Here is a 22,739-nt window from a genome sequence, read left to right as displayed (position 1 = left end):
GAGGGGAGGAGGGGACCAGGAGCTGGGGATAGACCTCACTCCTGTGCTCAGAGGAGAGGACGCGTGCTGGCTACTCCACAAATAGGCCTTTTGTGAGCCAGCACCTCCCACCCTCCCAGGGCCCCTACCCTGCCCTCCCCGTCTACTACGTGAGTATGTCTACCTCTGTCTCTGACTCTGAGGAAGGATCAGGCCATACAGAGGGAATGCTGTTGGGCACCAGCCTCCCCTCTGCTGTCCAGTCCACCACGTCAATCTCTTCCTCTTCAGGGCTGGCGGGAAGTGAGCCTAGAAGCTCAGAGTTACCAGATCCTTCCTTGCCTGCCTCTGGAGCAGGGTATGACACCTCATCCATTGTCAAAGGTATTTGCAGCCCAGTTTCCACCCAGTCTGAGCAGGGAGGCGAGAGGTCGCCAAAAGATTTCCTGGGAGGGTCAAGAGAGTCCATCTGGAGAAGTTTGTCTCCCTGACCACTCAGTGGCTGGGAACTGTTCATTTCAAGGTCTGGGGTCCAAGGGCCCCCTGAAAGTACCTGTCCTGCACTTATCTCAGGGGGCATGACAAGGGGGCTGAGGGGTTCGATTGGCTGTTTGTCCTCATTAACAGCTTCCTTGTCCAGCTCCGTGGGCCACAGTTCCATGTCTGGCAAGCACCATTCTTCCCCTTCAATCCAGCTCTTCCCTGTTTCTGTGAGGTGGTAACTCGGGGTTCTGCAGCCTTCAGCCCCGGGACTTGCCAGGGACCCCATGGGTGGCTCCATGTCCGAGCCACAGAGCATGAAGTCCAGGATCTCCTCCAGCTCGCTGGTGGCGGCAGCACTTGTGATTCGGTACTCCTCAGCTTCGCAGGGTTGCTCCAGCAGGGCTGAGTCAAACGCATAGGGCGCTCTGCAGTCAATGTCCAACAGAGCTGGCTCCTTCCCTGAAAGCTCTGGACTGGACCCAAACTCGGACTTCACCACTGGGTGGTCTGGGGAGTGGCTGGCAGAGAGCAGGATGTCTTGTAGCCTAGAGCACACTGGGGAGTCCTGACACATTTCTGTTCTAGCAGACGACGTTTCCTGCTCACTAACTGAGCACGGCTGAGTCCCTGGAGGCTCTTCCAAGCCTCCTCCATGTTCTGAGATCTGGGGGTTATCTTGAGAGTTTTTGAGGGGAGGCTCTTGCACCACCTCCCAGCAAGTGCCATTGACAATCTTCCGAAGTTTCACCCTCCCGACCTGGCCCTCCTCCACAGAATCGGAGTTGGGTGCCCTGACTTCAGGGCTCCGCTTCTTGTTCCCACCCGTCTTCCCAAGACCAGATGGGCTTGGGGTGCTCTGTAAGGGACTAGCCTTCCCTGGCTTCTGCTTGTCCCCTGGTGCTTCTTTACTTAGACTCTTCTGTCGCCAGAGACGCCGGCCAGGGGCTGTGGGCACTGAGCTGGGTCCACTCACCACATTGGAAGGTTTTGATGCACAGACATCAGGAGATGGCTTTGAGCGACTCAGCCTGATTTTTCTAGGCAGTAGTTGCTCATCCACAGAGGGGTACAAGCTGGGTGGGGAGAGTATGGTAGGGCCAAGGACAGGGTCCTTCTTGTCCTCAGGCCCCTGACTGTGGCTTGATGGAGAAGAGCTTTTTTCTTGTGGCGCTGGGCAGGCTCTGGCCTTCTTCTTGAGCAGAAGAGTGGCTGACAAGTTTTCTACATTCTGCCGGTTGCTCTTCTCCTGGGACCCCTCCTCCCTTCCCGAGGACTTGAATCTCACCACTCCAAGAGGACAAGGAGTCTGGCTAACAGGCAGTGGAATTCGAGGGCGGCGGCTGGGCACCACCACTCTGGCAGAGATTGGCGCGGCACTTGGTAGCTGTAAGCACTCTCGGTTCAGTCTTCGCCCCTGTGGAGCCTTCACCAGCTTCCCACCCTCCAGCTGAAGAGATTCTAGCTCAGATACACGGAGCTGGCGGGCAGCCGAAAGGACATCCTGGGCCTCTTCTCGGGACACTTCCATTTCCGAGGTATACAGGAAGTCCACCAGCTTCCTAAGGGTCTTGATCTTCAGGCCCCCCAGCTCCAGCACCACCTTCCGACCCTGAGCTGGCCTCTCCCGCTCCAGGCGTTCTGTGAAGAAGGGGCTGCAGGCCGACAGGATGCAGCAGTGCGCTGGGACTGCCTCACCTGCAGGGAAGCCCAAACACCTTGGTTATGTGGACTGGCATATTCACGGGGTAAGCACATTCATTACTACTCATGTCTGCTACTGCTGCTTCTCCTATTTTTCCCCTCTATGGAGGTAAAACGAGAAATTTGTTCTTCCTGCCCTAAGTTTCTTTATCCTCTAAAATCTTTATTTATTTTATTTGACAGTTACAGAGAGAGAGACAGAGAGAAAGGTCTTCCTTCCGTTGGTTCACCCCCCAAATGGCTTCTACAGCTAGAACTATGCTGATCCGAAGCCAGGAGCCTCCTCCTGGTCTCCCATGAGGGTGCAGGAGCCCAAGCACTTGGGCCATCCTCCACTGCCCTCCCGGGCCACTGCAGAGAGCTAGACTGGAAGAGGAGCCACCGGGACTAGAACCCAGTGCCCATATGGGATGCCGGTGCCACAGGCGGAGGATTAACCAAGTGAGCCACAGTGCTGGCCCCTATCCTCTAAAACTCTTTATAACATCACTTCCTTCAGAAAGCCTTCGTCCGTCCCATGGCTGGTATCGGTTAGGTACTCCTAGGCACTCAGTGGTACTTAGCTGTCAGCATTTATCCACCTGTACTGTAACTCTACCTCCCTCACTAGACTAAGTTCCATGTGGGCAGGTACCATGTCTGTCTTGTTCACTCAGTATATTCCTTGACACAAGCAGAGGCTCAAAGACTTGCTGAATGAATTTTATTTACTGACACAAGAGTTCAAAACATTTTAAGTAGAACCTGTGATCTAACAGAGCATGAGCTTTGGAGGTGGACTCAGTTTTCTCTTGGGTCCTGGCCACTGTGTACCACACAGTGGTCTGTTCTGGACCACCTTCTCATTTTATTTGCACTTCCTGGGCTACCTTACTCATTCTGTCCATGGCTTCAATTACTAAAGGCCTGCGGATGACTCCTGAGATCCATATCTGTGTCTAGATATCTTCCCAGAGATAGATACGCAGTAGCCTTCATGTCTACCTGACAAGCACCTCCACTGCAACTTTTACAAAAAATGAACTCATCACTCTCTAATCCCAAAACCTCGTATTCTGTACATCAAAATAAGGTATCAAATCCACCCAGTTGCCCAAGCCTGAAAACTAGAAGTCATTTCATACTTCTTGCTACTTTATCCACCCTACCTAATGAAATACCAATCAAAAAAAAAGGCCAGTAATTTTTTTTATCTACTTGAAAGGCAGAGGGATACACACACACACACACACACACATATATATATATATATTCTCATCCATTCTCTGATTCACTTCTCAAATGCCTGCAATAGCCAGGGGCCCAAAACTGATCCAGATCCAGGTTTCCCATGTGGATGGCAGGGGCCCAAGAACTTGGAGCCATTATTTGCTTCCTTCCCAGGCACATTAGCAGGGAGCTAAGTTGGAAGTGGAGCAGCGCAGACTAGAACCAGCACTCTGGTATGGGATGCTGGCGTCCTAAGTGGTGGCTTAACCACAGAGCCATCCCCTGAGTGCTGTTTCTAAAGCAGGTTATCTAATCAAACTTCCTACTTAACACTGTTCAGTACGTTTCCCCATGTGCTGAGGACAAGATGTACTTTCTTGGCATGCTACTTCAGCTAGAACATAGTTGCTAATTTCTTTAGCCATCTCTGGTCAACACACCTCTTATAGTCTGTGAACTAGCCAATAATGAACAATTTGCAAACCCTGGCCCCATATCGGAACCTCTGTAAATGCTGTTCTCACTGCCTGCAAAAACTTCCCTATTTGTTCCTCCTCTGTCTGTCCTTTAGCTTTTACCTAAAGGGGTTATCTCTGCCCAGAAAAGTTCCCTAGCCCTGTTCCCTAGCCTCCCCAAGTCTGTGAAGGATGTGATTCTTTTGTGCTTTAACATTAATTTTAATTTATTTTTTTTTTTTTGACAGGTAGAGTAGACAGTGAGAGAGAGAGAGACAGAGAGAAAGGTCTTCCTTTGCCGTTGGTTCACCCTCCAGTGGCCACCGTGGCCGGCATGCTGCAGCCAGTGCACCACACTGATCTGATGGCAGGAGCCAGGTGCTTCTCCTGGTCTCCCATGGGGTGCAGGACCCAACCACTTGGGCCATCCTCCACTGCCTTCCCGGGCCATAGCAGAGAGCTGGCCTGGAAGAGGGGCAACCGGGACAGAATCCGGCGCCCCGACCGGGACTAGAACCTGGTGTGCCGGCGCTGCAAGGCGGAGGATTAGCCTGTTGAGCCATGGCGCCGGCCACATTAATTTTAATTTTAAACAATATATATATATATATATATATATATTTAAAATTTCTATTTGTAAGGCAGAGAGAGCCAGCAACAGACAGAGATCTGCTGATCCACTCCCCAAACGTCCACAATAGCCAAGGCTGAGAACTCAATCTGGGTCCCCTACATGGGTGGCAGGGACCCAACTACCTGGATCATCACCTACTGCTTAGGTATGCATCACCAGGAAGCTGGAATTGAAAGTGGAACCAGAACTCAAACCCACACCCTCTGATATGGGATGCAGGTATCCTAACCACTGTGACAAATGCCTGCCCACCCCCCAAATTTTAATACACTACACAGTTACCTAAGTGCACAATATTTACATGATATTCTTAAGAGGAGTGACTTTTTAGTAAATACCATATGCCCGAGCAGCACAATGTTTAGCATAAAACAATCAGTGGACACTGCTTTGCTTATTTTGAGTTAATAAATGAATCTCAGCTCCACCCACTTACTAAGAAAATCACAACAGGTAAGTCACTTAACTGTAGGCCACAATTCTCTATAGAGTTGGAACCATGCAATATAACTTATCTCAGGAGGCTGTTAGAATCAAATGAGACACTATTATATGTACTCTGCAAACTCTAGACTGCTACACATTGCTAGTTGTCACAATCATATTTTATAACTGAAAAAACAGCCCTAGAGATATGCAGGTACCTTGCGCATAGTACCTAGTTACTAAATAACAAGGCTAGTATAAACTGGCCTATGAAGTTAGCACTGTGGTGGACCAGGCTAAAAAGCTGCTGCTTGGAATACCTGCATCCCATGTAAGAGTGCTTGATCTGAGTCCTGGGTACTCTGCTTCCAATCCAGCTTCTTGCTAACGTGCCTAGGAGACAGCCTGTGATGGCCCAAGCACTAGAGCCCCTGCTACCCACCTGGGAAATCTGGATGAAGTTCTAGGATCCTTGCTTTGATCTGGTTGGGCCCCACCTGTGGGCATTTAGGGAGTGAACCAGCAGATGGAAGAGCTGTGTCATACTGCCTTTCAAACAGATAAACATTTTTTTTTTTTTTTAACAGGCAGAGTGGATAGTGAGAGAGAGAGAGAGAGAGAGACAGAGAGAAAGGTCTTCCTTTCTGCCGTTGGTTCACCCTCCAATGGCCGCTGCGGCCGGCGCATCGCACTGATCCGAAGCTTGGAGCCAGGTGCTTCTCCTGGTCTCCCATGCGGGTGCAGGGCCCAAGGACTTGGGCCATCCTCCACTGCCTTCCCGGGCCATAGCAGAGAGCTGGCCTGGAAGAGGGGCAACCGAGATAGAAACTGGCGCCCCAACCGGGACTAGAACCCGGTGTGCTGGCGCTGCAAAGTGGAGGATTAGCCTGTTGAGCCACAGCGCCGGCCTAAACATTTTTTTAAAAATACAAAATAAACCTACCCCTGATACTTAATCTTGGGTCTTTTATTTATACCAAGATCTTCTTCGTGCTGATTTAATAAACGAAGAGGTGAAAATAAGCTATTTGTTTTCAGTTCCAACACCAACCAACCAACATCAAAATTAAGCAAGAGCTTCACAAGGACATGCCAATATGTAATAGCATCATTTAACACTTATACTGTGGTTAGTATGCCCAAAGCTCTGCTATAAATACTTAAAATGTGTTAAGTCTTAATGTTCACAAGTATCCTGTTACCTATTATAAAATTTCTATGCTTATAAAACTTTAAAGTTAGTTTCACTGTTCAAGAGGAGAAAAACAGTTAAAACGTCACTCTTGGGACAGGTGTTCGACACAATGGTTAAGTTGCTTCTTGGGACGCCTACATCCCACAAGTGCCGGGTTTAAGTCCTGGCTCCTCAGCTTATGATCTAGCTTCCTACGAATGCACATCCTGGGATGCAGAAGATGATGGCTTAAGTACCTGTGTCCCTGCCAACCATACGGGAGACCAGAATTGAGTTCTGGGCTTCAGGCTTTGTCCTGGCCCAGCCCTGGCTATTGTGGGCATTTTGGGAGTAAATCAACAGACAGAAGATCTGTATCCATGCTTTTCAAATAAAATGAAAATACATAAAATTTTTTTAAAAACCCTTAACTCTTGAAAAACAATAACTGTCTTAGAGATAAACAGCTACTTATCAAATAGTTTATATTGCTCCAAAGGTGATAACATTTTCACGTTTTTCTGTTTTCATTTTTTATTACCTGGCCCTAAACTCATTTTACTTTATTCTCTTAAAAAATATTTATTTGGGGGCTGGCACTGTGGCGTGGCAGGTAAAGATGCCGCCTGCAGTGCTGGCATCCCTTATGGGCGCCAGTCCCAGCTGCTCTACTTCTGAACTATCTCCCTGCTAATGTGCCTGGGAACGCAGCAGAAGATGGCCAAAGTGCTTGGGTCCCTGCACCTGCATGGGAGATCTGGAAGAAGCTCCTGGTTGCTACTTCAGCTTAGCCCAGCCCTGGCCATTGTACCACTTGGGGAGTGAACCACAGGTTGGAAGACCTCTTTCTGTTTCTCTGCCTTTCAAATAAATAAAATAAATCTTAAAAAAGAAACTGAGGCCGGCGCCGTGGCTTAACAGGCTAATTCTCCGCCTTGCGGCGCCGGCACACCAGGTTCTTGTCCCGCTTGGGGCGCCGGATTCTATCTCGGTTGCCCCTCTTCCAGGCCAGCTCTCTGTTGTGGCCCGGGAAGGCAGTAGAGGATGGCCCAAGTCCTTGGGCCCTGCAACCACATGGGAGACCAGGAGAAGCATCTGGCTCCTGGCTTCGGATCAGTGCGATGCGCCGGCCGCAGCGGCCATTGGAGGGTGAACCAACGGCAAAAAGGAAGACCTTTGTCTCTCTCTCTCTCTCACTATCCACTCTGCCTGTCAAAAAAAAAAAAAAAAAAAAAAAAAGAAAAGAAAAGAAAAAAAAGAAATTGAGGGGCCAGTGCAATGGTGTAGTAGGTTAGGCATCCACCTATGGTCTGGCATCCTATATGGGCGCTGGTTTGAGTCCTGTATGCTCCACTTCCAATTTGGCTCCCTGCTAACGGCCTGGGAAAGCAGCGGAAGATGGCCCAAGTAATTGGGCCCTTGCACCCACGTGGGAGACCCAGAAGAAGCTCCTGGCTCCTTGCTTTAGATCAGCCCAGCTCCAGCTGTTTTGGCAATTTGGGGAGTAAACCAGCGGATGGAAAATCTCTCTGTCTCTCCCTGTCTATAACTCTGCCTCTTAAATAAATAAAATCTTGCGTTCCATATCAGTGTCAACAAAATCTTAAAATTTTTTTTTTAATTTTGACAGAGGCATATAAGTATGTACATTGTATGTGTGTATAGATCCCAACTGTTGTTAGTTTGGGCCAGCGCCAAAACTGGAAGTTGGTACCTCAGTCCTGGTCTCTCACATGGGCGGCAGCAACTCAATTACCGGAGCCATCACTGCTGTCTATCAGGGTATGCATTAATAGGAGGTGGAGTCAGGAGCCAGAGCCTGGTATCAAATCCAGATACTCTGGTGTAGGACATGAGCATCTTAACTGGTGTTTTTATTATTATTATTATTATTCCATTTTATTTGAAAGGGAGAGAGAGAGAGAGAGAGATCTTCTGTTCTCTGGTTCACAGCCTAAAATGCCCCCCAACTGCCGGGGCTGGGCCAGGACATAACCAGAAGCAAGGGACACAATCGAGGTCTCCCACACGGGTGGCAGGAACCTGAGTACTTGAGCCACGATCTGCTGCCTCATGTGGAGCGCATTAGCCGGAAGCTGGTTTGGATGTGGAGTAGCTAGAACACAGGGGATGCAAGTGTCCCAAATGGCAACTTAGGTGCTGTGCCAAAAGCCAGCCCCTTGACAGGAATCTTAACCACTAGGCTAAACACCCACCACATACCTCCCATTTTATCTCATTTTATGGTGAGTTTTCAGTTGAGTCCCCACAAGTTTCTTACCTTCTGCCTGCAGAAGGACATCACAAAACACACCACTCTGCTGCTGGTGATGAAGCTGCAGAAAGGCTAACCGGAGGAACCGAGGGTTCCTGTAAAGGATTTTGGAACTGGCAGGAGAGCACATGTTGGTAGCTTCTTAATAAACCTAGGTTCTCACGGAATGAAATTCCTATAGGTAAGATTATACATTTCAGAAGCATTATACCTAATTGGTTTCTTGTCTTTGAAATGGCAGGGACGTTTTTGAAGTGAGAGAGAGAACTCAGGAGCAGCAGCCCAGAAGCTGTGCCAGCAGGATCTCAGGAAATTGTACCATCATAGTGGTTACATGCAAGAGCTCAGAGACAGACTTGGGTTTGACTCCTGACACTGTTAGTTACTTGCGTAGTTGTATAATCTCATTCGAGGGACTTAGTTTGCCTACCAATGAAATGGAAATAACAAAACTTACCTTGTAGGGCTGTTTTAAAATTTAAATGAGTCAGTGCAGGTAAAAACCATTTAACATTGTACGTGCCTGGCACAAAAGAACTGTCGTCTCCCAAAAGGCAACTATCTATTATTGCCCTCAATCTTCCTCATCCACATTATCACAGAGACTGAAACGACACTGCTGACTTCTCAGAGCATAATGTCCCAGTTCCGTGGGTAAAATCCTCACTGCACACTTTTTAAAAAACACTGGGTATCAAGTCATCTCCAGGAACCCTCTGTGCCTTTTCTCTGAGCGCGCACTGCCAACACTAGCCAGCAGAGGGTGCACGACAAAGCAGAGACGCCCCTGAACCTAGCAGGAAGTTCGCTCAGAAACAAGGCCACTGCCCCCCTCGGTTCTATGTCCTCGACCAAAGTTGAGCCTGACTGACCCTGGGACCTGGCCAGGGTCAGTTTGGCTTTTCATTTTGCCTGTCTGGTTAATTACCCGGCTGACAGCAGAGTACGGAGAGCTAAGCAGCCTGCCCGTCCCCAAACAAACGATATTCTAACGTCGGGCCCACGACATTTCCAGTTTGTCTTTGCACTGAAATCCCCACACTCACTGCACGGCTGTGTTCCTTTCCTGGCATGCAGTTTTTGTCAGGTGGCACTGAGGGTCCGGACAGTTCACGTCAAGACTATCAGGAAACAAAAGAACGGGAAGGTCAATTCAGAAAGGGCAGGCTCAAGGCCGTTTCCAGCAAGAGACACGGGTGAAGGGTGGCCGCCGCGCGGGGGCCCTGGGGAAGCTCCCCAAACCCCAGCCGCCTGGCCCAGCCCCCGGACCCAACCTGGGATAGCCTTGCTGTGGGATCTGCTGCTCTGTGCACTTTCTGCGCTTGGGTCCTCTGTCCAGCCTGCCTTGCTTCCTCCCTATGGCCAGCTTCGCACCGACAGCGTGCGCCAAGCAGCGCAGGTGGGCCCACGGCCCCGGGGGGCTCTCCTCCCCGGCCAGAACCACGGGAATCGGGGGCTGGCGGAGAAAGCACGGCTTCAGGGAAGGGCCTGCAGAGCTGGGTGTCCCGAACGCTCCGGGCGCCCCGGGCCCAACTCCTGTGAAAAGAGACCTCTCGGCGCAATGGTTTCTGGGAATGGAGCCTGGGCAATCCCGGAGGGCCGACCTCGGCGCTGTCCCTCACGGCCACCTGTGGCCGCAGAGGCTGTGCAGTCACCCCCCTGGAGCTCTCCGCGCCCACATGCACTGGGCAGCGGTGACAGCGAGGGCCTGAGGCCACGCGACCCACGCCACACGCCACGCGCCGCCGCCCTCGCGCACGGCGCGACGCGGGGCCGAAGGGCCTTCCTGCTCCCCGAGCCTTCCTGAGTACGTCATCCCCATTGGCCGACGGCCCCGCGGAGAACCAATCAGAGGAGCAGGAAAGCTTTGGGCGGGAGGCTAAGTCTCGAGGGACTTGGCTGAGGGAAGATGGCTGGGCTGCTGCAAGAGGTAGGGGGAAGGGCCCGCTTGTGGGGATTCTTACCGAACCCGCGTTCGTCTTTGGTCCTGGAGGAAGGCACACCACAGAGGGGGTCGGGATGCCCCGTTAGGGTGGGTTCCGAGGCCATCGAAAGATGCCTCCGTCTTCCCCTTGAAGAGGCTGCAAATGGTTTTAGCCCGTGCTGAAAGCTTGCCGGGCTTCGTGGAGGAAGAGGCCTCAGAATGACGCTGCTGACTGACCCGTGAGCGCTGATACTTTCATCTAGACATGTCTTAACACTAGAAATGTTCTGGAACAAGGTTATTGGGCAGGTTTCTGAATTTGTTTTTTTTTTCCCCCAGAATCCCACTCCAATCCCGAATCTCGAACCCATAACCCGAGAGAATTGTAGAAACTTCTCCCTGGAGGAGTCTGCTGTGACCGTCCTGAGACCTTTTATGTAGTTCGGTTCTTGACTGGAAACATCATTTTTCAGAGATGATACTAAAATGATCTCAAATTTATCATTTATATAGGGAATGCCAACTCACATTACAAATCTGGTCAGTAATTTGGCCTGTGTGTGTTACTCTCCCTTGGTAGTTGTCGGTTGATGTCCAGCTCTGGGAGAAAAGGGCTGGATCCAAGGCTTTGGTAACAAAGTGCGGTTAATTAAAGCCAAGCAGCGTTCACTGTTGCCAGCTGCAGGTGGTAGAAGGGAATTTGCCTAAGAAAGGACAAAATGTGGGGGTGAGTAGTATCATGTGCTCAATATGTCTTTATTGATACCTAACACCTTTTCAAAAAGGACTTGAGGGGCTGGCGCTGTGGCTAGCAGGTTAAGCCGCCGCCGGCAGTGCAGGCATCCCATATAGGAGCTGGTTTGGGTCTCGGCTGCTCCACTTCTTTTCTTTTCTTTTTTTTTTTTTATTTATTTATTTATTTTTTTTTTTTATTTTTGACAGGCAGGGTGGACAGTGAGAGAGAGACAGAGAGAAAGGTCTTCCTTCCGTTGGTTCATCCCCCAAATGGCCGCTACGGCCGGAGCTGTGCCGATCCGAAGCCAGGAGCCAGGTGCTTCTTCCTGGTCTCCCATGCAGGGTGCAGGGCCCAAGCACTTGGGCCATCCTCCACTGCCCTCCCAGGTCATAACAGAGAGCTGGACTGGAAGAGGGGCAACCGGGACTAGAACCCAGTGCCCATATGGATGCCAGCGCTGCAGGCAGAGGATTAACCAAGTGAGCCACGGCTGGCCCCGGCTGCGCCACTTCTGATCCAGCTCTCTGCTTTGGCCTGGGAAAGCAGAGCTAGAATTGGAAGCAGAGCCAGGACTTACAGCAAGGTGCTATAGAGTGCAATGCGGGCATCCCGAATGCCATTCTGATTGCTTCACCCAATGTTCATCCCAAATATATATATATATTACATATATATTTTATATATGTATATAAAAAGAAAGGATTTGAGATGATGTACTGAAATGGTTCAGGAAGTGTGCTTCCAAGTCAGGCAATATTTTCCTTACTTTGAAGCCTGTGATCTTTAAATGGAAAAAGAAACAGGGAACACAAGACATTTTCAGTTGTAGTTGTCGTATTTTGAAGAGGAAGCAGTGTTTGTGAAAGGATATAAAACTTAGCAGGAGGAGGACAGATTTCAGTTGTCAGCAGCACACACATGCGTGCACACACACACAAGTGAGCAAGGCAAACAATGGTGTGTGGCATCTGTTACTGTAGAGCGAACACTTGATTGGGCAGGTTGAGTACTAGCATAGCACTAGCATACTATACTAGTATAGATGAGAAATATTATTATATCTTTTTGTTAATATACTGCCGTCAGGGCTACATTAATTTTCCAGACGGAACTCTTTTTTTGTTTGTTTTTTTCAGTCCAACACAGTTAAATCTGTGTTCGTAGAGTTTCCGAGAAGACTGATGCATGGCTAACCTATCCAGGGTTTCAAACATGACAAACTCTCTATGGCAGGGTGTAGCCACCAGAGGGTAGAAAAGAGTAAAAGTCTTTTGTTTTTATTTTCATGGATAACCAGTGTTCTGTTGGAGCTGAGATTTTTCCATTTCTTCTCCTTGGCATTTAAAGTTTTAGTCTATTTTAGAACTGGAGTCATCACAGCATGGCACCCTACTGTATATAATAATTTTTAATATTTCTTTTTAAAACCCGTTTTTTACCTCGCATAGCTCTTCCCTAATTGTTTCACCGTTTTATGGTATCTTGTTTCTGTGTGTTTGTGTGTAGGGTTATGGTTGTGGGTAGGGAAGTTAAACTTTGAGGATTGTAAAACTGAGCTGTGGGCCAGCGCTGCGGCTCACTAGGCAAATCCTCCGCCTGTGGCGCTGGCACTCCGGATTCTGTCCCGGTTGCTCTCTTCTAGTCCAGCTCTCTGCTGTGGCCTGGGAGTGCAGTGGAGGATGGCCCAAGTCCTTGGGCCTTGCACCCGCATGAGAGACCAGGAGGAAGCACCTGGCTCCTGGCTTCGGATCGGTGCAGCGTTCCGGCTGTGGCAGCCATTTAGGGGGTGAACCAACGGAAGGAAGACTTTTCTCTTTGTGTCTCTCTCTCTCACTAACTCTGCCTGTCCAAAAAAAAAAAAAAAAAAAAAAAAAAACTGAACTGTGAATGTTATGTCCCATGTATCAGAACAAAACAATGAAAGAAACAAAACCAAGCCTGTATGTACAAAATATCTCTTCAATTGATTGACTTATATTTTTATTGCTATGCTAACCCATATCACCATCACTACAGCCTGACCAGTGCAATAGTATTCAAACTAATTTTGCACCTTCTTTAATCCATTTGTTGCATAAATCCATTTAGTAGATCTTTTCAAAATATGATTTAGATCATGTCATTCTGTTTAAAGCCTCCAAAGGCTTTACTCTATTGAGCAGTAAAAATCCAAACTCCTTACGCAAACTTTCATATTCTGATTCTCACCTATCCCTCCATCCTCATTTCCAGCACCTCAGCTGGGTGCAGGGTGTTGTAGCCCCACACCTTGGAGCTTTGGCATCAGCAGTAACTGCTGCTCGTATCTTGTGGTGTGCTTCTTACCACTAAGAATTCAACTTAAACCTCACTTCTTCCAAGAGGTTGTCCTTAATATACAATCAAGAGTAAGCCGTAAGTCAGTCTCATCACTCTGTTTTATTTTTTAAAGAGATTTATTTACTTATTTGAAAGGCAGAATTACAGACAGGCAGAGGCAGAGAGAGACAGAGAGACAGGTCTTCCGTTCACTAGTTCAGTCCCCAAATGGCCGTAACGGCTGGCCGGAGCTGGGCCGATCTGAAACCAGGAGCCAGAAGGGGCCCAAGGACTTGGGCCATCTTCTACTGTTTTCCCAGGCCATAGCAGAGAGCTGGATCAGAAGGGGAGCAGCTGGGACTTAAACCAGCGTCCATATGGGATGCTGGCACTGCAGGTGGCAGCTTCACAAGCTAAGCCACAGTGCCAGCCCCCATCAATTTCTCTACACAGTGCCTGGTCTGCATTTATCTTTATTGATCTTTTCTCTCCTCCTAGAATGTAAATTCTGTGAAAACAGGAAACTTGTCTATCTTGTTATCCTTGATGTCTAGTAGAGTACCTGGTTATCAGTAGATGTTCAAAATAAACCTAAATGGAACTAATTCTTTTTATTCTCTTTATTACACTAAGTATAAAGGGTTTTTTTTTTTTTTTTTTTGAGTTAGTATTAATGCCTGTGATGCTTTCTTTGGAGGTAGCAATTTTAGTTAAATTTTAGCATGTTTTCCACCACTGAGTTCCTTTCTTGATTTATTTGTAATTATATTTTGAATGTTAGCTACAAATTCATTACTTGTCCCGGGATTGTATAAATTAGTAAACAAAAATACTTCATTCATTCATTCAGCTGTGGTAAATGTAACAGAGAAGACTAGGTCAGGGGCCAGCACTGTGGCGCAGCCAGTTAAAGCGCCGGCCTGCAGTGCAGGCATCCCATGTGAGTAGTGGGCGCCAGTTCAGGTTTCAGCTGCTCCACTTCTGATCCAGCTCCCTGCTGATATGGAGGATGGTGCTTAGGCCGCTGCACTCATGTGGGAAACCCAGATGAGACTCCAGTTGTTGCAGCCATTTGAGGAGTGAACCAGCAGATGGAAGACCTCTCTCTCTTTTAAATAAATCTTAAAAAAATAAAATAAAATAAAAACTTCACATGGACACATGAAGTTTATCTTCTGGTAGCAGAGACAGAAATACACACAAACACACACAAAAGCAAAAAGGAAGGCAAAATACTTGGAAGTTGTGAGCAGTGATGGAAAAAAAACAAGACTGATTTATCTCTAGAAAACCATGGCAGGTTCTAAAATGGCTCTGATCTAGTAATCAGTGAATCAATAACACTCTCTTATGCTGATTGTTTTCCTTTGGCAATCATTTGTAGCTTTCAGATTTGCTATGGAGAACAGAAAAAAGAAGTGGGAAAAGATTCTTAGATAATGAAACTTTAAAGGTTGTTCATACCTTTGTTATGATATATTCATTTTGCCATTCTTTGATTAAAGCCTATCAAACAAGTACTGTGATGCCTATTTGGTCTTCCAGCACTTTCTAAGAGAAATTATTTTTTTTAAGTTAAAGATTATTTATTTATTTGAAAGGAAGAGTTGCAGAGAGAGAGAAAGATCCTTCCTTCCGCTGGTGCACTCCCCACATGGCTGCAATAGCTGAGTTTGGGCCAGGCCAAAGCCAGGAGCCTGGAACTCCATCCAGGTCTCCCACATGGGTGGCAGGGTCCCAAGCACTCAGGCCATCTTTTGCTGCTTTCCTGGATGCATTAGTAGGCAGTTGGATGGAAGTGGAGCGGCTGGGACTCAAACTGGCACATGTATGGAATGCCAGCATTGCAGGCAATGATTCAATGCACTGTACTCCAGTGCTGGCCTCTTAAGAGAAATTCTCTCTGGACTTTATGGAACAAATGCAAGTGTTTATGAGATTGTAGACCAAGTACCAGGGGGTGGATGATGACTACATCAGACTGATTAAAAGGGCACATTTATGCTAAGGAGGTTAGAATTCCAGTTTAGGTAAGGAAAGATCAGAGTATAGTTAATGTTATTTTGATGTTTTGAATGAATAAATGTACCTTGAAAGCGGAAGAGGAATTTGACCTTTATCTGGTCATCTTGCTAAGTGATGGAAAGAGCATGGACTTTGGAGTCAAACTGATGAGGGGTTCATTTAGCCAGATTCTTTACCTGCTGAGACTTGATTTTCTCTCTGTAAAATGATGGTAATACTACTATTTCCATGATTCTTTTTTTCAAGGCAGAAAGAAAAGAAACATTTATTCAAGTCAGGCCAGGAGAGGGCCTCCAAGAGAGGCAAACCCCACCATGGTGGTGTTTTAAAAGAGGAAATGAGCTCAAAGAGTGTCCTCTCACTTGGTAGACATTTCATTGTTAATTGATATTATTGGGCAGTGATGAGCCACTGAAGGCTCTTGGGCAAGGTAGATACTGAAACAATATTAATGAATTCTTAGTCATTTTATATTATATGCCATATATTGTTTTTAGAATTTTATTAAGTAATTCCCACACAATCTTGTGAAAGAAATAGTTATCCCCGTTGTATAGTTAAGGAAACTGAGGCTCAGAGAGATTGTATATATCTAAAATCATATTTTCAAAGGCAGAGACAGAGATCTCCCTTCTGCTAGTTTACTTCCCAGATGCCTGCAACAGCTGGGCCAGAACAAAGCCAGGAGCTAGGAACTGAATTCCGATTTCCCAAGTGGGTGTCAAGGGACCCAAAGATTTGAGCTATTGCCACTGCTTCACAGGGTGCACATTGGCAGAAAGCTGGGACCTGAACTCAGGCACTTTGATATGGAATATAGGCATTCCAAGTAGCATCTTAACCTACTTTTCCAAATGTCTACCCCAGAAAAACTATATAATTTAGCCCAAGGTCACATAGTAGTACATATACTTGAGTGAATGTATTTATAGAGGAGGAGTTGGAAGCCAGGCACTCTGACTGCAGAACCTATACTCTTAGCCACTATTCTCGATTATGAAAACTTTATGAAGATTGATTTGGCAGCAATCTATAGGATAGGTTTTAGATTTGTCAGTAAGAAAGAAAAATGAATCCTTGAATTCATTGTCATCATCTTTGTTAAGTAATCAGTGAATTAGCATAAAATACTAGATTTTATCAAGAATTTAAAAAAAAGAGAAAAATCCAACTCTTCATGATCTAGTAGCATAAGAACTTTCATGGTCTAACAGTCTAAGATTGTATTAAAATATCTCTTAAATTATAGCTCTGTAATCCTTAATTTAGGTCAAGTGTATGGGAATGTTTGAACTAAATCATCTTAAGCTTGAAGTTCACACAAAAAAATTGAATTTTCTTGATGTGAGATTTACTTGTCTTTATACATACTGTTATCCTCTTTAAATATACTACTCGTTTATTGGATTCCATTTACTATCTCCAGCAAACCCACATTGTTTTGATTTAGAGACAAATAGGAAGACAGCGGTTTTCCTCAACAGCTCAGTGGATTCTGCTTTCTTCCAGTTCAGAAACTTAAAAACTGTTAGCAAGTCCAGGCATTTATTTTTTCTAATTAACTCTAATGTAATTAAACCAAAACAATGAAATTGAGAGTTTACCTCAGATAATCCCCTCCCATCCCAATCAACACACAGTAGTCCTGTTTCTCGGTTTTCTCTCCTCCCCTTCCTGTCTTCCTTTGGGGAAATGCTTTAGGGTAGAAAGCAACAAACCCAACAGCGGCAGGCAGACAGAATCGGCTCTTTTCTGTTTCTCCACCCGGGAAGGAAGGGACAGGGAACAGAACATCCTCCCTTCCCCTCTGCCCCTGCCTCCAGCAGAGAGAACCGAGGCTTAAGTGTGTCCTTCTGAAAAGCTCTTGTTCCCTTGCCACACCTCCCCACCCCGCTCTGCAGTGATTCCTTGGAGATTGTGTAGTCTCCGCTTTAAATATAAATATATATATAAAACTTCCCCCTGTCTCTTTTTCTCCTCCTCTCTCTTTTTTTTAATTTCCTATAATAAAGTTTCCTATTGGATAAAGTCAGCTCCCTGATTTATGCTTGGCTCCTATTGGAAGCTCACAGGGGCTGACATCACTTAGGAAAGCGAGGGGGTAGGGCTGCCAGATCAGTTTGTCACCACCCAGGCTCCCTTGCCTTTGGCTGGGTGCAACTTCCATTTTAGGTGTTGGATCTGAGGGGGAAAAAAGAGAGAGAGGGAGGGAGGGAGAGAGAAAGAAGAGCAGGAAAGACCCTGAAAGGAGGAAGAGGTGGAGAGAATCAGCTGCCTTCCTGGATTTGTCTTTCTCTGCACGTTGACGGAGCCTTGGATTTCTTTCTTAAAGGACTGGTTCTTAGAAGTCCACATTTGAGGTGTGTGCCTTTTAAAATGTGTGTACGGACGGGCAAAGGCGGAGAAACCAAGTCGAATTTTTGTCTTACTGGTAACCAGAGGGAATTGAAAAACTGGAGAGAGTCTGTTACGCTGATGGGTGACTTTTAAGCAATTAATATTGTTTCTTTCTACTTTCAGTACTTTGGGGGGAGGTATTTGGGTATTTTATTAAGGTAAAATATACAAGACCCAGGGACAAACTTCTAGGAGCTATGTAGAACCAGAGTGGTAAGAGAAGTTGTGTATATTTACATTTGGTTATGTTCTTTTGATTTTATGTTTTTTCTCTTTTTTCTGGATTAAGCTAATATACTTAATGTTTTCAGACCCCAAGTTAAAAGTTGTTTTTTTTTTTTTTTGGCATGTTGCGTGTGGGTTGGGAAAAGAATTTGTCAGGGTCGGAAGCTAGTTATACAGATGGTTCTTCATATGTTTCAAAACTTTTTTTCCTTTTATCATTGGATTTGTCGAGGTGGAAGGTGGCGGGGGGTTGCAGCTTAAATGGTACTGTTTTTTTCCCCCAGAGAGTTTGGACGGCCCTGATCGGTTACTGCCCTGCCGTTCCTGGGTGGATCCCTCTTACTTTTCCAGGTGCGGTGGGTGTGAGCCTCATTCTCCAGCTAGATGTAGCCTCCCTACTTTGCCTTATAAAAGAAAACAAATGAATCCCTGTTAACTGAATTGCCACCCCTTCTTCCTCTTAAAACTACCTTTGATGGCAGAGATTTGTGGAGGCGTTGTATGTTAAATCTGCAAATATGATAACTTTTGGTTTATGTTCTTAAAGGGATAGGGAAATACTAATCATGCCTATTATTTCACTTGAGTAAAGTGGTAACACACCTGAAAATATTTTCAGCTTTGAGCTCGGTGAAAAGGGCATGGGGTTGAATAAGGTTTGGCCAAGAGAAACCACTTGCATAAACTTTAGTGTTTAAAATGCATTTGAGAAAGCACACGGGGAACTTTTATTTTTAAACCAATCTGAAAGTTGTTTTTTGGAGATCTTTTTCTGTCAGTTGATTTATCATGAAATCAGGAATCTGTTAGAGCTGATGGCCCATGACTGTTTTCGTGTCTTTTATTTAATCTTAAGATTTGTTTTGTTTTTGCAAATGCATTCTTGCAAAAGCACTGATTCTAGGTAGTCCCATAGCCAACTCATCAGCAGCTAAAAACTGGGATGTGCTCTTCTCTCTTTGAAAACGCAAATGAGTCTGAAAATTATAGCTAGAGTAGATACGGTCTTAATTGTAACAAGATGGGCCTTAATGTTTTAGCTACTCACTAGCTTGGAAATAGTATGTGTCTTTAATAATACTAACACTCTGATTTGCTTCCCATTCCTAACCCCTCACCCCCCCCCCCATTCTTTTAGGCCGAAACACTTCCTTGAATTTCTTTTCTAGAATGAAGGCATTTCTTGAAATATGATTTCATCCTTGTGAGGTTGTGGCTTCAGGAGGAAGCAGAACTTTGTTCCTGCTTTTGCTATAATCTAGGCAAGGGTTACAGGAAATTTTTGATGTCTGATCTCATAACAAGTAAAAAGGAAAGGAAAAAGACAATGTAGACAGTTTGTTGGACTGTAGTTCTCATTTAATATTTTTACAATTTTCTTTCAAATGTTCTCTCTGCCTTGTTTCCAGCCTAGAGAGGTTTTGGTGGATCATTGGAAGATTGGTCATGTTGCTGCCACAGTGTCGGTTTCCCTCTCCAGCCTTTAGGGGGAGGGATGAGGGAATCTGAAGGAGGAGTACAAAGGCAGTTTGAATATAGGTTCTGGATGACTGAATGGTGGTGATTTGGGTCCGGCTTTAAATACTGGGCTTTGTATTGCTGTAGTGAGAATCCTAGTTAACTGGTGTCCAGGACTATTTTCACGAACTAAGGCATTGTTTTGACTGGTGTGTAGTACATAGTCTTTGGGGTTATAAAATGGAAGATTTGTCCTCCACTGGTTCTTTCAGGAATTATAGGAAGGGGTGTGGGTGAGTAAAGCTTTTATTTTTTAATTTTTTGTTTTCCTTATTTTGACATTGGGGTCAGTGATGACAAGTATGACTTGTGGTTTTTTTTTTCCCTTGTTAGCTTCCTATACACTCTTGGTTTCTTTGTTAGGTAAGGTAGTGGTCTCTGTTTCAGGTGAGGGTATCTTTTGGGTGATTAAAATTCTAGTACCTTTTTTTTGGGCTCCAGTGTGGATAGTTAGAGGGGTTAGAACATGTTCTCTCAACTAATTGAGACTATTGGAGATCTTTAAACATTGGGACTATTGGACATTTAAAAAGAAAAGAAGCTCCTTGTAATTACAATCTAGCCTTAGATTTATGAAGTAGCTGCTCTCTAGGGATGGATGAGATAGGAGGATACAAGTAAATTAAGCATAGATCACTATCGGTTGGAATAATAAAATGATCAGTTCTGTGTAATTTATTGTTTTCTGTTTTGGTACCCTGTAATAACTGCCAGTTCCTTCCCCTAATCTCCAGCCCCCTTGTCTTCCAACCTCTCCTCCCCATTTTTTTCCCTGTTAAGCCTTTTGCATTAATTATTTAATTTCCCATAATAACTTCTTCTTCTTCTTTTTTTTTTTTTTTAAGAAAGCTGAGGTTTGCTGAAAAATCTCATTGCCTGTAAATTGGTTGAGGTCAGGATTAACCCTGGTCTGACTACAAAGTCCATGAACATAGCCACTAATGCACTGCCATTCTCTAGAGAGAATGGAAACAACAGTTAGAACTAAAAAGAGCCCTAGCTAGAGACAGGAGTGTTTCATCTTTTGCGGGGTCAGTACTCTCGGATTTCCAACTCCCTGTTGCCACCCATATTGGGATAATATATGTAAAAGATTCATTTTCCTTAGAACCCCCAGGAGCTGGATATACTAGAATGGACATCATTTTAATCTTTAGGTCAGGGATTGCTGTCCTAATTTCTTAAATATCCTGGAATTATCTCAAATTTTATTTGATTATCAGTGAAATTTCTTCTTCCAGAGAATTGTCAGGTATGTGGTGTGGAATGGTATTATCAGCTTGCTGGGAGATGCTTGTAGGAGGTAGTTCAAATAATGTATTTGTCACACTGTAATAAAGTTGTCTTTCCCCTAGACTGTGAGCTGTTGGGTGTAGGTATTGTCTTATCTTTGTATCCTTTTAGCACTTCTCTTAGTGTCCTGTACATACTGAGGTTGTTAGTAAGCCTTAGTTAAACAAAGTGCTTGATGGGAATCAGTGAGAGACTTATGGGGAAGGCCTGCAAGGAAGTTGAGATAGGATGCAAAACAACATAGCTTAATGATTTTGCAGTGTGATTTTGAAATTTTTATTAGTCTGTAGTTATTATGCATGTCTCCCCTCTATTTTTAAGCAAAGTTTCTGGAAATAATGAAAGATTTTAAGTTTTAGCTTTTCTTTGTTTCTTTCTTTTCTTTTCTTTCTTTTTTTTTTTTTTTTTTTTTTTTGACAGGCAGAGTGGATAGTGAGAGAGAGACAGAGAGAAAGGTCTTCCTTTTTGCCATTGGTTCACCCTCCAATGGCCACTGCGGACGGTGCATCGCGCTGATCCGAAGTCAGGAGCCAGGTGCTTCTTCTGGTCTCCCATGGGGTGCAGGGCCCAAGGACTTGGGCCATCCTCCACTGCCTTCCCGGGCCATAGCAGAGAGCTGGCCTGGAAGAGGGGCAACCGGGATAGAATCTGGCACCCCAACCGGGACTAGAACCCCGTGTGCCAGCGCTGCAAGGTGGAGGATTAGCCTGTTAAGCCACGGCGCCGGCCCTTGTTTCTTTCTTTTTTAAAAGTCCTTCATGATCAGGTTTTTATATATTTTTTTTATATTTATTTCTTTTCTTTATTTGAAAGGCAGAATTACAGAGAGGCAGATGCAGAGAGAGAAGTCTTCCATCCAATGGTTCACTCCCCAGATGGCTGCGTTGGCTGGAGCTGGGCCGATTAGAAGCCAGAAGCCAGGAGCTTCATCTGGGTCTCCTATGTTGGTGCAGTGGCCCAAGCACTTGGGCCGTTTTCCACTGCTTTCTCAGGCCATAGCGGAAAGCTAGATCAGCGGTGGAGCAGCTAGGACTTGAATCAGGGCCCATATGGGATGCTGGTACTGCAGGCAGTGGCTTTCCCTGCTATGCCACAGCACTGGTCCCTCTTTCTTTTTTAAAGGTTTATTTGAAAGGCAGAGTTATAGAGAGGGAGGAAGAGACAGAGCCAGAGCCATTTGCTGGTTCACTTCCCAAATGACTGCAATGGCTGGGGCTGGGCCAAGCTGAAGCCAGGAGCCAGGAGCTTCTTCCGGGTCTCCTACATCGGTGCAGGGGCCCAAGAACTTTCGCCATTCTCTGTTGCTTTCCCAGGCATATTAGCAGGGAGCTGGATCTGAAGTGTGGCAGATAGGACTAGAACTGGCACCCATATAGGATGCCTGCACTGCAGGTGGCGGCTTTGCACCTGCTGTGCCACAGTCCAGACAACTTAACCCGCTGTGCCACAACACTGGCCCCAAAAGGTGATTATAATAAAAAGTTTATTTATAATATTTGAAAGGTAGAGAGACAAAGAGAGTGGGATTGAATGAGTGAGAGAAAGATCTTCCATCTGCTGATTCACTCCCCAAATGGCTGCAACAGTGAAGACTGGGCTGGGTCAGGTCGAGCCGAACCAGGAGCCAGGAACTTTGTAAAGTCTCCATGTGGGTTGCAGGAACCTGGGACAGATTGCTTAGTGGCCTGTGTGTGCCTTGGTGTCCTTGTCTTATATTGGGGGTAATAATGTTAATTATCTTATAGTATTTTGACAGTTACATGATTTAATATATGTATAATTTATAGGATAATGTATACCTTGAGTTTGTTATCAGAATAGATGCTTGAAGTAAATTCAATCTTCATTTATTTGTTAGACTAAATGTCCTTCAAGGTCTCTTTAAATTTGAGATTCTGTGGTGGATGTAAATACTTACATTACAGAATAAATGGGCTTTCTGGATGGGTAAGCTGTTTTTTAAAAAAATTTATTTATTTGAAAGACA

The 22,739-nt window shown here is 45.7% G+C and overlaps 2 protein-coding genes across 11 annotated transcripts in view; one reads left to right on the top strand and one right to left on the bottom strand.

The window, feature by feature from the left end:
- Positions 1 to 145: 145 nt before the first annotated feature.
- On the bottom strand, positions 146 to 8,466 carry BTBD18 (BTB domain containing 18). The gene is made up of 2 exons (XM_062197891.1): positions 8,343 to 8,466; positions 146 to 2,157 (listed from the first exon to the last, which is right to left on the bottom strand). Exons 1-2 carry the CDS (start codon positions 8,464 to 8,466, stop codon positions 146 to 148), a joined length of 2,136 nt encoding a protein of 711 aa, XP_062053875.1.
- Positions 8,467 to 17,443: 8,977 nt separating this feature from the next.
- Positions 17,444 to 22,739, top strand: part of CTNND1 (catenin delta 1) — a 65,598-nt gene continuing 60,302 nt past the window's right edge. For 8 of the 10 annotated variants that reach the window (XM_062196109.1, XM_062196101.1, XM_062196106.1 and 5 more), the window contains exon 1: positions 17,444 to 17,679. The gene's annotated coding sequence lies outside the window, so the exon portion shown is untranslated. Of the gene's footprint in view, positions 17,680 to 17,729; positions 17,751 to 18,270; positions 18,293 to 22,739 lie in introns of those variants that run through there. The other 2 variants (XM_062196100.1, XM_062196098.1) reach the window with 2 other exon arrangements.

This window comes from Lepus europaeus, chromosome 7 (genome assembly GCF_033115175.1).
Source record: "Lepus europaeus isolate LE1 chromosome 7, mLepTim1.pri, whole genome shotgun sequence".
In the NCBI taxonomy this organism is placed as follows: domain Eukaryota; kingdom Metazoa; phylum Chordata; class Mammalia; order Lagomorpha; family Leporidae; genus Lepus; species Lepus europaeus.
Note: the sequence above shows the minus strand (reverse complement) of the source record. Positions and strands in the feature narration are given on the sequence as shown.